Below are 17,610 nucleotides of genomic sequence, written 5' to 3' on the forward strand. Positions count from 1 at the left end.
ATACTCATGCAGTGTCATGAATGTTTGTTGAAGTAGCAAACAGAACTGCTGTATGCCATACATTATCCACTACTGCAGGCTCTAAAGACTATTGTTTCTTTGTAATGATTCTTCACCTGTGGTGTCATATATATAACTATAATTAAGCATAAGAATGAGGCTTGACAAAGTTCTGACCCAGCTACTTCATTCATGGGAACAATATAAAGGTTAGTTAAGAGATTTTATTTTTTAACAAACTACTCCAAGAAAAGTGCAACAACAAACAATGCGCATATTAATTTCCTTTTAAATCTTGATTCTGAAATATATAATAAGCATCATCCCTGTCCTGATATTTGTAAACATCTACCCAGTCCCATGGGATCAAGTACCTTCTCACTTACAAAACTGCAAGTCAGAAATAACTGTTGAAACTAATAAATTTCAGAGGCATAAATCAAGATCAGCCAAATCTAATGGGGTTACTTGTATGAGTAAAGATTTAAGAACCATGCAGTTCTTCTACAATAGTAGCAATACTGTTATATCTGCATCCAGTTATTTAAACATCAATATAAAACTCCTAAGCACATTAATAGCAAGGGAATTTATACCATTCAAAAGTACTAATGTGGTGACTTACACTGGTCATACTGTTTACAGTGAACATTTATATTGCCAGCAATAAACCTTTTTATGCTGTACTTTGTCTTACAAATCTGAATTCAGCTCTTACTGGTCATAGGAAGTACAATGTTTTCATTTAACTGACTTTCTCATGAGACTTGATTTAAGCAATTTCCTCTTCTATTACCGATATAATTTACCAAAGAGTTATAAAGAAGTGACTCATGGGAATATCGAAGACTGAGTTAAGTTCATATGTGGGGGGTGTGTAGGCATTAAATCCAACTCTCTTACACAGTTAACCTAGATCACACTTCCTCAGCTTTGTACTCTGGCGAAATCTGATACCTTCCACTCTGTACAACGTATTTAACCAAATACAGAGAAGCATGCAACTGGTCCAGAGCCCCAGGTTACTGATACATTCATCTATTTTACTTGGTTAATGCTAGAGGTGTACAAAAGTTTATACTTTTTTTTTTTTGTCTGTTTGTAAAAGTAAGGTTTATCAGTATTCTTTATTTATGTCTCCACATATAATCCCGTTGACTTGATAAGACTAGAACACCTGTTCATGTAATATTTTAATAGTACGAAAACAAAAAAATTCTCTTTCACAGCATCTGAAAATACATTAAAAGAAAAAGCAAGTAAGTGAGCAAATGAGATCAAAAATATACTTGCATCATGTAGCATTCAAACACAGTAAGAGATAAAACAGCTACGTTATCATAACTGACATTTAGTGAGGATTTGAGAAGTATTATAGCACACCAAGGGACTCTATTCTAGCACAGAATACCTCTATTTTTTGTCTAGTTTTGCAATATTCCATGTAAAGTTGTTATTTGCAATAACAACAATAAAACAAACACACAAAAAAGTGACAAAAAAGCTTCATTAATTCAAATATACACAGGTCTCTCTTGCTGTACCAGTTTTCAAAGTGCTAGAAGATTCAATTAAGTTTTCACTGGATTGACTGGAATCTTTTGTTGTGTTTAATGGTAAGTACAGTAAGAATTTAAAGAAGAAGAACTTAATCCTTTTTTAATCTAGACCCCAGCAAGGCCTGTATTTTAGACTAAGTGCAGTTAATCTCATTAAGTTAAAAACTAACTTAAGCTTCTAAATTACTTCAGACTACAGAGAATAGCCAAAGATATCTAATAATCAATTCATTACAAAACATCTAAATTTACTAAAACTAATGATAAACAAATTACAGCTCTCAGACCCTATCCATTTCTTACATAGAAAGAATATTCCTTGATGACCTTTTCATTTGGAGAGCAGAATCCTACCTCAGGGTTGAGAGAATGCCTGAAAGTGGTTTTTCTTGGAGAAAAGATAAAAGTTTCTATTGTACATTTGTTTAATAAATTGATATTAAACATACCAAAACACTGAAATAGGGAAAAGATAGTCAGAATTACAGCAATGCATTGGATAAAACTATGTATTCTTTAGAAATGGATTTTCATTTCTATTTGAAACATGGTTTCAGAGTCCTACAAGATAAGAAACATCAGAAAAACTACACCAATTTCAGCTACCACTAGAACTGCTCACTCTGCAGTTATGTTTGTCAGTAATACTTCCATTTGCCAGGCAATAAATGGAAATTGTTCAAATTTCACACAACTGGAATGGCATTTATATACAAGAAAACTTCCAAAAGAGCAGTTGGTTGCAATGGTAGAACCATTTATTGATGCCAACACAGTCCAGGGCCCTTTTGGGTCATGGAATGTTAACTATTATAGAAAATAAAGCTCAGTAGCTGTCTTGGCTTGCAATACAGGATGTAACCAAAAGAATGTATTCTATCACCATCTCTTGAAAGCAGGTGGGGCAGTGATTCTTATCTCTGTGGGAGATATTGTCTGCTAATGATCCATCTGTTAAAACCAGGTGGGGCAGCACTCTTTTAACTTTTCCACAACCCATCCTTTCTCCAGGAAGATATCTTCTGTTAATGGGCCACTGAGTCCCACTGAATTACTGATAAAATTGCATCATTCTATTGGAAATGTTCCATCCAGGGGGAGAAGCAAAGCATTTCCTATCTAGATAAAATCTGAGATTTGGAACATGAGAGCAGCTTTTTCCACTGGATTCCAGAGGAAAACCAGACTTTTCCACATCATCACTGGACCTTCATAGGAAAGCTGCACCCTTCTACAGGACCACTGCTTCAACTGGACCACATCTGTCACTGGAGGAGGACTGCAGCCACTCTTTAATTGGATTGCTACCAACACCCTGACTGACAGGGTGTCAGGTTGTATTCCGACTCTGTCAATGTTTGGGCGAGGTTTTGTTTTGATTTGTGGTTTGGTGGTTTTGTTTGTTTTTGAGTTTTTTTTATTACTGGATTTCTATTTTATTTTCCTAGTAAAGAACTGTTATTCCTATCCCCATATCTTTGCCTGAGAGCTCCTTAATTTCAGAATCATAATAATTTTGGAAGGAGGGGGTTTACATGTCCCATTTCAAGAGGAGGCTCCTGCCTTTCTTAGCAGACACCTCTCTTTCAAACTAAGACAGCAACTCTTAATTCCAGCTACCAGTTTTCTCTGACAAAGGGTTTGGGATTTGTCAGTTGGCCACCCTCACCACACATTGACCTAAAATTTATTGTGGGTAGAGGAGTGTTGTTCACTGATAATGGAAATTTAAACTATTCTAAAATGAAGCAAACACTCAGCCTGATCAGACAGGCAGAAAGAAGTAGTGACAGTGACACGGTGATGGTCACATTTCAGAAGTGTCAAAGCAATTCCAGATATTGTCATACATACATTCTCTGGGAGTTTACTTTTATTTCAATTAGGTGTGAACAAAATCCTATTAATGCTGTGCTTTCAATTCATGGAAAGCGAATTATTTTGTTTATAAAGGAGCAATGAAGAAAACTGTATGGAGTATCATGTTTAATACTGCTATGCTAAGGTAGGGTTGGAGTTCATGTTGTGTGACAGTGACATGATACATCTAGTCTATCAACCTTACTGATATAAGTGGGGTACATGCAAAAACATTTCCCGTGTCCCTACTGAAAGACTACTGAGATTTTTACAAACTGCTACTGAACACTTCATGGGGTATAATATTTTAAAAACTGAAGAAGCTAATCTGGGCTATAATCTGTAGCTATTGGCATTAGTTCCACTCTACACTCCATTGGTAAAACTACCAGTTGTGCAAGATGGGGCTTGGTTGCTCATAAGAAAATGGGTTATTCTGCAGCTCAGTCCTGCAGGGAAGGGGTCTACTAATTTCCAAGAGGGATAGGGGAACTTCCCCAGCTTAAATCTGTTCATTTATGCTTGGCTCATTGGAGCACAGCACACTCACAAAAGTATCCGATTTTTTTCAAACTAAAGTTTAGTGATTGATTGATTTGTTTGTTCCAGCTCAGGTCAGATCAGTTACTCAAGATACAACACTTGGCATCCTGTCGTTCACAATGTTGAAGGAATATGAGTGGAATAACTGAATCAAAACACTCAGTAAATTAAAGTAATTGAAAATCTCATTTTAAAAACAGTTTTCACTTTTCAGAACAGCTCCATGACAAATGTGATGGGAACTTTTAAAAGGAGATGAGGCTACAAGTCACTACTAGAAAAACTAATAGAAACTAAGAAATAAGATCATTAATGCACACTTGGGTACAAAGTCACTGCTTTGGAAATAGTTAAACAGAGGAAAATTCTGCCTCGCAAATTTATTACTGTTCTTAAAAGAGGCCAAGCATATAGATAGAGATGGGTAAATAGATAGTCTGGTTGAACTTCCAAAAGGCTTTTGACAGTGTCCTTCACCAAAAGGTTTTAAGCATTTAAGAACCCATTGCAAAAGGCCTTTGCAGAAGTAAGCAGTTAAAAGCAAAAAAAAACTAAAAGCAAAGCTTAGTAGTATTGAGCTACTTTTTTATTACATAGCAATTAGTTTCTTGCAATGAGTGGAGGTTCCAGATGGAGTTCTGTTGGGTTCCATTGCAGAACTTCTTCTAGAACCCACATTATTTCATTATAAAAAATATGCATGGGAAAAAGAGTGAGCAATGAGGTGTAGATGTCAGCTATGACAGACATAAAAACTAGACCAGCTGACTGTGCATGAACTGCAGAAGGACACTGCAAAACTGAGTGACAACAATATCAAATGAAACCCAATGCAGACAAAAGTACATTAACTTATGTACAAACCAAACGTCACACTAAAATGAACTGTTCAGAGCTGCCCAGTACTGTACCATTAAAAAGTGACAATCTCAAGGTTATGGCCAACCATGGGAACTCAGCTCAATATAAGTCCCCATAGTAAATTACATACTAGAGATTAGCTATAACATGAAGAATAAAGCGGAGTATGTGACATTATGAATAATGCAAGGGTTTACCACACTAAGTACAGTGTAGCTCTAGTTCCCTGTATTCAAAGAGAACATAATCAACTTGAAAAGGTTTCCTAGTAGGAAAAGAAGAAAGGGCAAAGACACAGCACACCAGAAGTTTTATGAGGAATAACCAAGTAAACTAAGTCCTTTCAGTCTAGGTAAAACGTAATTTAGGAGAAAATATTCAAAGTCTAAAAAATAATGTATGGTGTAAGAGTGGACAAAAATAATCTTTCACCATCTCTTTCAGTAGCCATCTAACAAAGCTAGTAAGTAACAAGCAAAAGAGAGGTGTGTATTCACACAGCGTAGTAGCAAACTTTAAAAACCCTTGCCACAGAATATTGTGGGTGCTAAAAGTTTAGTTTTATTTCAAAGACTGAATAGGGATAAAGCAAACATTGAGAATTTTACAGCTGAAGGAAATGTTAGGGAGAAGCATCTGATGCTTGTTTTATTCTTCCTCACCCAGGACACTAACTTAATATCACTGAATGTGCCTATAATAGTGGCATCTAGACAGATCTTCTGTTGGACTCAGAATGGCCTTCGATCCTGTTGGGTCTATTTCAATAAGGACTGTTCAGGTGAATAAAAATGTTATGGGATCCACCTGTCTATGCCCTAGATGTCATACTAGTAGCTTTAAAGGTGCAACACAGCATATATTTTCTTTCCTGTCTGTTTTTAAAACATCAGGTTACTGTGTAAATGTGTCCCACAAAGAAAGGCTCCATAGAAGAAAAGGAGATATTCTCTAGGTTTCTCCAGAGGACAAACTACTGACAGACAACACAGAGAATGGAAATTTTCAATTCCCTTGAAGTTGCAAAATACAGCTTAAAGACAAATTAGCAATTTAGATTAAAAAATGTAAAAGTAGGCATACAGGATGCTAAACACAGTGGATAAAACGACAATGAGGAACCTAGTAGGTTTTGTGGCAAAGTTATGTAACAAGAAATAACTGCACACTCCCTCAGACAAGTTCCAGGGAAGGTTTACAATACTGGGGGCACTCAGTGAATACGACTGCTAGAGACCCCCTGTAAATTTGTTCTAGGAGAAGTGAAGTTTATGTATTAGCTAGGAAGTACATTGTAATGAATATGTGTGATTATGATGGAAAAAATACCTTGTTGTGAAGTTTTATGACACACATTGTATTAGAGGAAAAATCCTCTGAAGGTGTCCAGCACTGTAATAGAGAATGCCTGCATTCTAATACTTAAAATTCTGTTAGAAAGTTTACTTTCAAGATGTTTTCAGTATCACTGTGTGCTACCACTGATTAGCACTATTCTGTAACACTTCACTGCCTTCTAAGAACTCTTACATAAAACTCATTGGTTTTGTTCTAGTTTGAATAAAATACACAGCACAGGTTTTAACTGTGACTTGCAGCATCTTTCAACCCCAGTCTGGCCCCAGAACACAAAATTAAGTGATGCCTGTTTCCTGCTGGCACAGAAACATCCTAAAAATTAAAAAACAAAGAGGAAAAAATTTAACTTGAGCAAAGATGAGCCCTTGCTGATGCCATCCCCCTCGGGATCAGGTTCCTTCTATTTGGAAAAGTCGGTGCATACAATGTTTTCTTTCCTGATTTGTTTAGAACTGTATATTACATCGTGCCTGATTAACATGCTTTTTACAATCTCACCTCCATTGTGCAACATCTTATAATCCACAAGAATGTCCACAACAAGCTGTTCTGGCAGGACTTCATTCTGTAGTTCTTATACTCTGCTGGACATGCCAATGTTGCATTCCAAACACTTTTTCATTCTGCAAATATCAATCGAATTGGGGCCAGTACATTGCCAAATAAACATTTACTGTCTTAAGGTATGTATCTTTGGCAAGCAGGATTCTACTTGATCAGATCTTTTCCTGTGTTTGGCAGGTGACAATGATATGGTTGACTCTTATTTCCCCACTTGCTGGGGAATTTTACAATTATTTGAAGGAGAAGAGAAAGGTACATTGGTTAACCACAGAAACGCAGAAACATGCAAATATGACAGTGGAAATGTTTTGCCTGACAATGAGCTTAATTTATGCCACTATACAAAGGAGTAGGGAGGTTGTATACAAGCAAGACAACATTTCTGGTCAAGGCAAACAAATGTCAATCAAAACACAGCAACTACAATGACTGTAGGAGTGGGAAGTCTATCTTTGAATAGGAAACCAGAAGCAAATAAAGGCTGGCCCTGAAAATGTGGTGGAGAGACAGATGAGTCATTTAAGCACAAGAGCAGATATATAATACTGGCCATGATTAAATTTAGTCGGTAAGTTGGGAAAAAAAAAAAACAAACCACCAAATACTTTTAGAACCGATTCATTTCAGACTAGTTTGAAACTGGAGTAAACAATCTGCTTATAAACACCTTAAAGTACACATCACTCATTAGTCTGTCCAATTCAATATTCTTCAGATTTTTATATTTGTTATTCATGTTTATTTTGAGCAGATACTTTGTAAATTAAAAACTTTATCTATCTTCAAGTACTACTTGAGTAATAGTGCCAAATTCCTGAAGCAGGGCACAGAATTCAGCTACAGAACTAGGTCAAAACTTTATAAGCAAGACTGATTTATCTATTTATTACATCAGGACAGCAATAAATCACCTGCCAGAGTTCCTCCTGAAAGTGTTTTGGTCAATATTTCATCTAGTGACCTGAATACTGGCATAGAAAAAACACCAACTAAACATAAGATACATAAAGACAGGTCATATGCTAGTACATTGAGGGGCAGCAACAGAATTCAAAACAAACTGACACTTTTACACGTGGTCTGGAAAGGCAAGACAACATTCAGCAAACACATAAGCAAATTACTACACCTAATAAATAGCAACCTACTGAATAAATTCAGACTGGAGAACAGTGGGCTAGGAATTTGGCAGAATCAATCTTGTGAACCATAGCAGATCACAGGCTGAACTCAGTCAAGAATGTCATATGGCTACAGGATAGACAAATGCCATAATGGGTTACATAAACAGGAGTGCTTTATTTCCTGAGGACAGATGAAGGAATCCTTATGCTGTACTCAGCTATAATGCTCTGGCAGCTTCTTGGTCAAGATGAGGATCTCTTAGAAGGACCAGAGTCAAACATCAAGACTGGTCAGTGAAAGCCTTACTTATGTAAAACAAAGGAAAAGACCAAACTTGGACAGAAAACATAAAAAGTCTGGAGCAGGGAGATGCTACAACTTTTCTGATGTTGCTACTCTTTACATTCATAAAGAAACACAAGCTTTGAGTAGCATAAAGACTAATACAGTTTCAACTTCACAAGGGCAAAGAAAACCACTAGCTCCACTGACACTGTGGAACTTTCTTACCAAAGACTTTCAAAAACTGGTTATATATCTGCCAGGAAACATGGGCATAGAGGATTTTCCTTAAATGCACTGCAGTGGACAAACCAATCTGTAGTGATTTCCTTCTTGCCTTTCACTTCTACTGCTTCAGCCAGTGACAGTCAGAGGCTGTCATACCAAGACATGAATACTGTCATACCAGAGTTAAGAGGCACTCTGGATTTACCTCTATATGTTTTACAGATTTTTTTACAGTTTTTCTACTTAACCCAGTCTGGTCCACTTCTGCACTTTCTTTGAGAGAAGCAGTTCACACAAACATTGCCATTTGTAAATTGGGCTTGCAAAAAATTGTTATTCTTAAAAATACAATTTAGTTTGTGCTTCCAAAAGGGCTTTAAATAATAATAATAATAAAAAAAAATACATAATCTGTAGTTTGACCACTACACTGTTAAACAAGATTATCTTCTTCCCTCATTTTGTAACAACAAACACTACTAGACTGCCTGCATGACCAGAAGTCATTACTTTTCTTCATCCAGGTCCTAATGAAAAGCTCACACTTGCTAGTTCTAAAATCTGTTCTCTCTCCCTCCTCCCTCCCATTTTTAACTGCAGAGATGAGCAAACTACCACTAAATATGAAGAAATAGCCATAGTATACCCTTTGTAGTCTCCAATATGTTCAGGTATACGGGTTCTGTGGTATTATGAGCATTTGCAAAAAATTTGTTTCAGGACTTACATTTTCCAAATACTTGTCTACTGGTGCTTACTCTCTACCACCCTTAAATGTACTTTTTTCCACCTATACATAAAAGAAAATTCAGTTTTCCCTGGTGTATTTGTGTAACGCCACTTTATATACCTGCATACACATACAACTTAGAGCACACCTAGCTTTAATTCTTTTAATAACACTGTCCTGATGCTTGTATCCTTATTATTCAGGACTTCATTAAACTTATTACAGGAATTAAATTTTAATAAGGTATACTCTGTTTCAATGCTGTGTGCACAGCAGGCTCTGAAGACGTATGTTTCTTCTATTATTCATCTATATTATGGGGTACATTAACTTCTTTGTCCAAGGGCCAATCATCTTGCTTTTTTGAGACACCCTTGTAAAGTGGTGGAGACTTTTGGCAGCAAACTCCTTCCTTAGGAGAAGACAACAACATTAGTTTAGGCTTTTATCTCAAAATAAGTTCCTTTTTTTCCATAACTGCTTCCTTATCTTGGAATTGGAACTACTTAAGTTCGCAAAATTTACTTCTGCCTTCCATCCAGAATAGACTTCACAAATGAAACACAGCCATTCCTCCCATTCTTTCTATCAATTGACTTTATTACACATCATCTTCTCTGTGACATCAATGGAATGTCAGGTTTGAAATGAACTGTTGTAATGAACAGATTTGAAATATTAGTTACTAAAACTTTGTGTGATCTGCTGGCTTTAAACCAATATTCCCAAGTAAAACACGAAAACTCACCACAGAACTTAAGTGATATCAGCATTTACATTATTACATGTAAGTGACATCAGCATTTACAGTATTTAGAAAACCAAATCAATGTATCTTACTACGATTCCTGAGGCACACCTCAAGCTCAGCACACTTACATGCCTTTTGGCTAATAGCGTCTATTCCTTGGAGGAAGAAATTTGAAGGGATAGGGTGGTCTGTCACTTGCAAAGGGCAGGGAATAGGGTACTCAATTCTGAAAGAGATCAGAAAAGTAAAATTCCTGGAATTTTAAGAAGAAAAAAGTAATTTTCTTCTTTTTAAGAAGAAAGATGTAATGTGATGAAGTGCTAACCCATCCTCAGCTCTTGCCTAGAATTAAGAAAGAAAAAAGGAAGAGCAGGATCTAAAGCTTACAATTGCAGCATTTCTCTCCCTTTTTGTGACCACAGATATGTTTATCTCTTCCATTCTTCCATCACCTTTGGGGTATCAACTGTTTCTCCTGTCCTCATGAATCTTTAAGGAAAATCCACTGCCTGAACAAGAAACTCCTGGCACCTGATGACAGCAAATAGTCACAATATTTAAACCAACTATACAAAATGCTATACAGACTATAAGGTTAATCCTTGACACCTGCCAAGAGTGAAAGAAATGTTCCTGAATGTTCAGTGACAGGTACATTTCTCTAAGGCAAGGTCTGCTTTGTGCAGCCACTGCAAAACTAGAAAACAAGCCAACTAAGAAGTGCTGGGGGATGCACTATACCTCAAATTGCTCCATTCAGCATGGTACTTAGAACAACTCCCTGGCTGCTTTATGTTATGCTATCTTATCAGGGTCCCAGAGGGCTTGCAAGTCCAGACCATCGTCTTAGAAGACCCATGCAAAAAGAACAATGCAACCCTTTTTCTTGCTAGAGAAACTACTAATTGCACTTCAACAATAAGACAGAAAAGCCCACACTGGAAAAGGAGAAAGTCAACTCTAGGCATTCAAGTCCTGATAATACATATTTGTGTAATTTTAAAATCCAACGAAACACAGAAGACATACTTCTAATTGGTAATACAGGAAATACAAGATAAACAAGAAGTATGTCAGAGCAAATTGTCGGAAACAGGAAACAGAATATGTAGCCCGGAAATCAATGCGTTAAAGAGGATTCTTTCTCTGTTGTGCTGTGATCCCTAAAAATTAATGGAAAATTTCCCTTTTCAATGAGCAAAGAAGCTAAAGCTCTGAGTTTTCATAATAAGACACGAAGACCCCAGAAGTCTGAGAGCAACAACAGTTTACCAGAAGCTGTGAGCAAGGAGTTCTCAGTTGCTCATCAGCAGGTCATCTCAAGGCCTCTTTTAACAGGCCCTTCTGCCATCTATTTCTGATTGACTTGTCCAGTCATTTAGCAAGCATTTGCAGGTTTGTCAAGGCAATGAAAATTAATTAAGAGGTATTTCAAGACTCAACTGGATATTCTCAAAATCACACAAGCATCAAAAAACAGTAAGTTAAATTCCTCCTGTTACCAGGAATGTACTAAATAACAAGAACTGGGAAAAGGGATGTTGGCCAGTATTAACAATTCAGAGCCTTCCTGGGTCTACCTTCTTGTCTCCACTGATAAATTTAATGTACCTTTCAATGCCATTTTTCCACAAACGCAAAATTAACAGAATGGTCAATGAAAATAAGACCTTCAGAACCCTTCTTTTCCACTTTTCACTTCAGCTCTAATCATGCAATTTACTGTTGTCAGAATCCTCCTAGTTTGCAACTACCTGACTTCCATTTTTATAGTTTCACTTCTTACCCTGAATATTTTAAATAGGTTATTTTTCTGGATACTTTGAAATTGGTACATTGGACCAGCTTCAGGGGATCAAAGTGATTTAGCTTTTCGCACTTTCTTTTTAAAGGTGAGCTCATAAATTTAATGTAACCAAAGATATTATGCCTATTGTGTAACTCTGTGGTAAAATTCTGTTTATTGGCGTCTCTTGCTTTCAGAGCATATTCAGCTAAGAGAATATCTTTCAACATCTCACACAAAATATTTTTTTAATTACTTGCAGTTTTGTCTCAATAATAACCAGCAAATTATTGCCCTGTTCTTATCCTCTTTTTGCACTTCCTGTTTTTTGTTCAATATTTTCCTGCTTTTCCAGATCTATGAAAAAGGCTCGCTATGGGCAAATCCACCTCATCTGTCCAAACTGCTCCAAATTCCCTTTCTCCAAAAGTCAATACCTTATTCTAATTGTCTTTACCTAGACACACAGTCAATTTTTTTTCATCTACATACCTAGTAAAGTATTTTCCTGTTTCTAATTACTTATAGTATCTATTTTCTCTAGTCTCATCTGTATACCTAATCTGTAATTTATCCATTACTGGTATCTCATAATTGTATATAGATACTTTCACTGACACATAAGAAACAACAGAGGCTTACTACATTCTTTCCTTAATTCAAGATGGGGTTTACATGTGCAACATGCAACAAAAAGGTAGGCTCTGAGCTGACCAGCCAGCCTGACAAAAGTAAAAATGGGGTAAGGTGCATCCTGCAACTGACTGTTGCTTATTTTAGCACTCTAAGGGCCCAGACAGGAATACAAACACCTTGAATAAAAAAATGTGTAATTCTAAAAAGGAAGCCAATGCAAAAAAAAAAAAAAAAATTGATTCCTGAATGGTAGTTCCCAAGTAGTACTTCAATTTTAACATGCAATCTTCCTCAAAAATTTTAGTGCCTCCATCTGGAAGTAGTACTGTCTGCTTGCTTAAGTGCTCCATGAGAGAAGTTGGTACTCAGTTTTTCTAAGTAACTGCATCTTTACACATCATGTTTTGTGCTACTCCAGTGACATTTCCAGCCTTTCTGATGTAAATTATTTATCTTAAAGACCATGCAGCTGTCCTATTCAGGTTTGCAATGAGTTGGAACACTGAGATGTACTTTAAACTCAATCATGTAGTAAGTGGGAACTCATTTTAAAACAGAATAATAATCGGGTCTTACTTTGATTTGGTTGATATGAAGAGCCTGGAGTGTAAACACAGCTGCGTTTTTGTAAATCTCATGTATAAAAGGAAGCCTTCTGTACCTGTAAATGCTCATTTCTAACCTTTCAATTCACGTAGAATAAACTACTGTCTAGAAAGAATGCACTTGAATGCTTGCACCCAAGCATGCAACAGGACTGTTTATTTTTCAGGCACTCACCTTGTAAACCCAATACATGCTACTCGTATTCTGAGAACAACTGCGCGAGGAAAGCCTAGAACACTGAGAATAAACTTCTTAAGAAAAAGTGATGTCAGGACACTTTAAAGAGTGCCTAATTGTAAAAGGGGGCATTTTTCAGTACGATGGGATCCAGTGAGAACCATGTGTTTACTCACTTGCAGTTTCTGAACCCGACTGGATCCAACTGATGTAGTTGACATCCGTATCTAGCCAAGTCCAGGTGTGGCCCCGGCCCCACCAGTGCGCTCTCCTTCCCCATAGAACGCCGGAGGCAGCCGCACGCCTGGCAGCCACCCCGGGGTACCCTGCCACCTCCTCCTTCCGCACGCCTCGCCAACGCGGGGGTCGGGACGCCCTCCGCGGCGAGCCGCCGGCCGCGGCTGCCACGTCCTGGCTGCCGGGGAGACCGGCGCTCGCTGCAGGACGAGCTCTCGCACCAGCGCTTTTCAACTCGGGAAGGGGACACAGGAGGCTGCCCGCCGCGGAGCGCAAAGTTCAGCCGCCGCGAAGGCGGCGAGGCGGCGCGCAGAGCCGCGGCGGGACGACCCCGGCGATGCCCTCCCCCTCCCGCCCCGCGGGCGGCTCCTCGGCCCGCGCCCCGTTTCACACCTGGCAAAGAAGGGGAAGGCCACGGCCCCAGGCTCTCCGGCATACCTGTCCCGGCGCATCACCTCCCGCGGCCCGCGGCGGGAGGCCGGGGCGGCTCCGCTGACCGCCCCGCGGCGGCGGCGGGGCCTGCGGCGGGGCCGTGTTCGGGCAGCGGCCGCGGGGCCGGCCGTCCCTTGCCCTCGCCGTTGTCCCTGCCCCGGCGGCGCAGGGCGGCGGCAGCGGACCCAGCCCGCCCGCCCGCCGGCCGGCCGGCCGCAGCGCCGGTGCCCGCTAGGAAGTAGTTGCGAGTAGCGTTACCTGTCCTATATTTACGTATCCGTATTTGCTCGCTATCCTGTTCGCCTCCGGGAGCCCCCCGGTTATCCGCACAGCCCAGTGGTTGGTGTAGAGGCGCGTCCTGCAGGCGGGCAGCAGGAACCCCAGCACCAGGGTGAGCCGGCAGAGAAGGTCCCCGCCGCCTCCGCCTCCCCAGCAACAGCGGCGCTTCCAGCCCATCTTCTCCTCCGCACGCAACCCCCACAAAACTTCTCCTTCCTTCTTCCGAGGCCCTTGTCCTCCCCTCCGGGCCGCTCCGGCGGTACGTCCTCCCAAGTTAGCCCGAGGAAGAAACTAGGAAGAGCTTGGAGTAGTGCATTGAACCGCCCAGGGGTTAAATGATGAGGGGTTGGGAATAGTGGTTCTGATCAGTGATTGCTGCTGTGCCCTCTTCCCGCCGCTCTCCGGGGATTAAGTAACTTGCTTGTGAGAGCTTCTCTCACTGTTCCTGAGCGCCAGCTTCTCTCTCTATCCCTAGCTACATGGGAAGTCGTCTCTCCTCGGGGAGGAGGGGTCCTTCACCCTCTCTCTACGTTTCCCTCCTCCCTGACTTCCTTCCCCCTGCCAGCGGTCTTCTGCCTCCTCTACCGCGTCTGGCTTTTCTTCGCCTCCGCTCTCTCCCTCTCTCCGGAATCCGGGAGCAGTGAGGCAGGGAGGACGGCAGGACGGCAGGCGATGTGTGAGTGTTGGCAGCTCAGAGCCTCAGTGCACTCCGACTCGGCCACCTCCCTCTCCCCTCCCTCCTCCTTCTCCTCCGCCTCCTGTCCCCGCCCTCGCTCCCGCAGCGCCGAAGGCCAGGGGAAATGGCAGCCGTGTCGGCGCCGTGTTGCCTTGCTCTCCGCGCTCCTGGGCCCCGGGCTACTGCTGCTCTCGTCAGCCGCGAGCGCTGTCCCTGCCCCCCGCCGGGCCCGGAGGCCGCCGCCCCGCCGGCGGGGCCGCAGCAGATGCGGCGAGGTGCGAGGCCTGCGGCAAGGCCTCGTGTTCCGCACCGGCGGCGGCCTCCGGGCCCTGCGACCGCGGGGCGCCCGGGGCGAGGAGGGGCCGTGGGAGAGCCCCAGCTGCTCCGGTAGGCCGGGGCTGCCGTGGCCTGCTGGTCCCGGGAGAGACTGCTAGGCTGCCAGGCAGCACAGGAACAGCCCCACGGCTGCCTCTCCGCCAGCCGCCCTGTGCCCGTTTGCTGGCCGCACTTAACATACTTTGCACGTTGTCATTTATTACGGGCCGTCTGTCCGTGGTCTCAACCTTCGAAAAGAAAAGTGGGTGGCCGCCGCTTTGGCTGAAGAGCAGTAGTCCGACCCCAGACAGAGAGGACAGAGCTGCTGCTCCTTTATCCGTGTCTCCATGCAGTGTTGCCACAGTTCTGCAACCTGCTTCCATAAGCAGAGCACCTCTGGGCCTGCAGAAGATGCAGCTGGTCATCAGCAGCTGTCTCAGGTGCTGCCAGGTGGGAGAAAACTCACGTCCACTCCAGACCAAGCTTGTTTAGCGGTCTAAGCACTTGAGCCACCTTAATAGTTTTTGGCTACCTGTAGAGCTACTTCATTGTGCTAGAAAGTTAAAATAATTGGTCCAACAGACCTACTGAGGACCTGTTGCAGATTTTGGAGTTTGAACATGAGAAGTACCCTTGCAATGCACTAACAGAAATCCATGAATTATTTCTCTGAAAAAAAGGTGTTGGCAAAGGTGGCTGACTTTGTAGGCAGAAGTTGGGCCACTGTCACTCTCACTGAAGTATAAGAAATTCAATACTTTACAGAAGGTCATAGAATAAGATGGAGTTCATTTTTTTCTTACACCAAAGCCTATGTCCCTACCTTTAAAGTGGCTATTTTCCTAGAAATGTAGAAATAGTGAAACACAGAAAGCCAAAGAAATGTTTAACACTTCAGGTGATTCTCTGCTTTAGGTTCATTAATTTTTCCCTTACACATGGGTATTATGCCGGTGATTAACATCTTCCTACATATTTCAATTGTTTTTGAAGAGTAGAAAGGAGGAAAATACTTTCCTTGCTTCCCTGTTTGCTTGATGTCTCGGAGAATTTATTTGCCAGTGATTGCCTCATCTCTGTTAGTATTTTTTCTGTAGTTTGCATGATAATTTCCTCAGCATATTCCAGTGTACTGTTTAGTTCTGTTTGTAGATTTAAGACCTCATGGCTTGCCTTCCCTAGGATTTTGCAGATAGTGGCTTACTGTTGAGAAAATTGTTCTTCTATTGCAACTGCAGTCAACACTCTCATTTGATTCAGCAGGCCCTTGTATGGATTGTAGCTGTTAGGACCAGGCAGTTACACTTTGTTGCTAGTATTCCTAAATACACATTCCTTGAATATGACATTAAATATCCTGCGGCAATTAACCATCCTTGTTCATTGGTTCAATGATAATTACACAAGTCAGCTCTCATCCTGTATCTGGAGGGCTTAAAGTGTGCTTAATCATGAATATCCTTATAGAATAGTGAATCATTAATACATTAGAGAAGTAAGTAGCAATCAATGTGTCACAAAAACTGAACCTTACACAACCCCAGTTTGTTTTCCTGACAAGAGTAAATTAAAAATCTCTTTTCTGGTCTTTTCTCAGATAATTTTACTGTTGTTTTGACTGCCATATTTTTTGCTATTGGTGATGGACAAAAGATGCACACTACAAACAAAAAGCCATACTATCATATACTTACTTCCAGCTTGTCTAACTTTACAGTGTTGTATACACAGGCACCAAAGCTACTAGAAATCAGTTGATTTGATAAATACATCATTGTCCCCGAATATATTTTCATAAATCTGCATGATATTGCATAGCCTAACAGAAATGTTGTGAAAATTGTACTATACATAAAAATAACCTCTGGAAAAGAAAAGCTGTAGTCCCCAGAGGCATTTTTTTCTGTGATTATAGTCCTCTTTGCTGAGGCCACTGTGTTAGATAGCAGTTATAGCGAGTGTGAGAGCATTTGGACGTTGGTTGTGTTGTGAAGCATTTGAATATGTTTCAGTATGAACTCCAGACTGCAGTAAGTGTACTAGATACCAGGGAAGTGGAGAGACCACTGAAGGGACTGCAGTAGCATGAGAGTTCTATTCAGTGTACCTGTTATATGTGGACTGTATGTAGCTGGTAGCTGGGCTTGCCTCTGAGCTATCTGGGAAACCAGAAAGCTTGTCTGTCTGTACACACCACAAGGAAAGCTTTTATCTCCTCTTGGCAAGGGCACTAATTTGTTCCATTTCATCACTGTTGTCACACCAGTGCCTCTTGTTTCCAGACGCACACACCCCTCCACCCCCTTCTTACCTCTCTCCTATGACAAAAGTCAGTGTCTGTCTGACTGCTCAAATTGCAAATTCCACGGCCTCTCTCTTGTCCTTTACTTATTGATACTAATCCCTGAATCCCTCCTCTGTTGTTAATCCCAAATGATAGTGATCCAGAATCTGACCTCAGTAGCTGTTCTCACTTCCCTCCTATTTGATCTAATTGCTTCTTGTTTTGTTGTTTTGACTACCTAGTCCTGAAATTATTATTTCCCTTCTAGTTCTTTCTCAGCCTGAAAATCCCTCTGGTTCACCAGTTCTGGCAGCCTTTTT

The 17,610-nt window shown here is 40.8% G+C and overlaps 1 protein-coding gene across 2 annotated transcripts in view; it reads right to left on the minus strand.

Annotated features, from left to right (window-relative positions):
- PCSK5 (proprotein convertase subtilisin/kexin type 5) overlaps nucleotides 1-14,251 on the minus strand; it is a 220,905-nt gene extending 206,654 nt beyond the window's left edge. For both annotated transcript variants that reach the window (XM_062512702.1, XM_062512703.1), the window contains exon 1: nucleotides 13,995-14,251. In XM_062512702.1, the coding sequence (XP_062368686.1) occupies nucleotides 13,995-14,192 (198 nt within the window). In that variant the 5' untranslated portion in view covers nucleotides 14,193-14,251. The remainder of the gene's footprint in view (nucleotides 1-13,994) is intronic.
- Between the last annotated feature and the right edge of the window lie 3,359 nt (nucleotides 14,252-17,610).

The sequence above is a fragment of the Cinclus cinclus genome, chromosome Z (genome assembly GCF_963662255.1).
Source record: "Cinclus cinclus chromosome Z, bCinCin1.1, whole genome shotgun sequence".
Classification (NCBI taxonomy): Eukaryota; Metazoa; Chordata; class Aves; order Passeriformes; family Cinclidae; genus Cinclus; species Cinclus cinclus.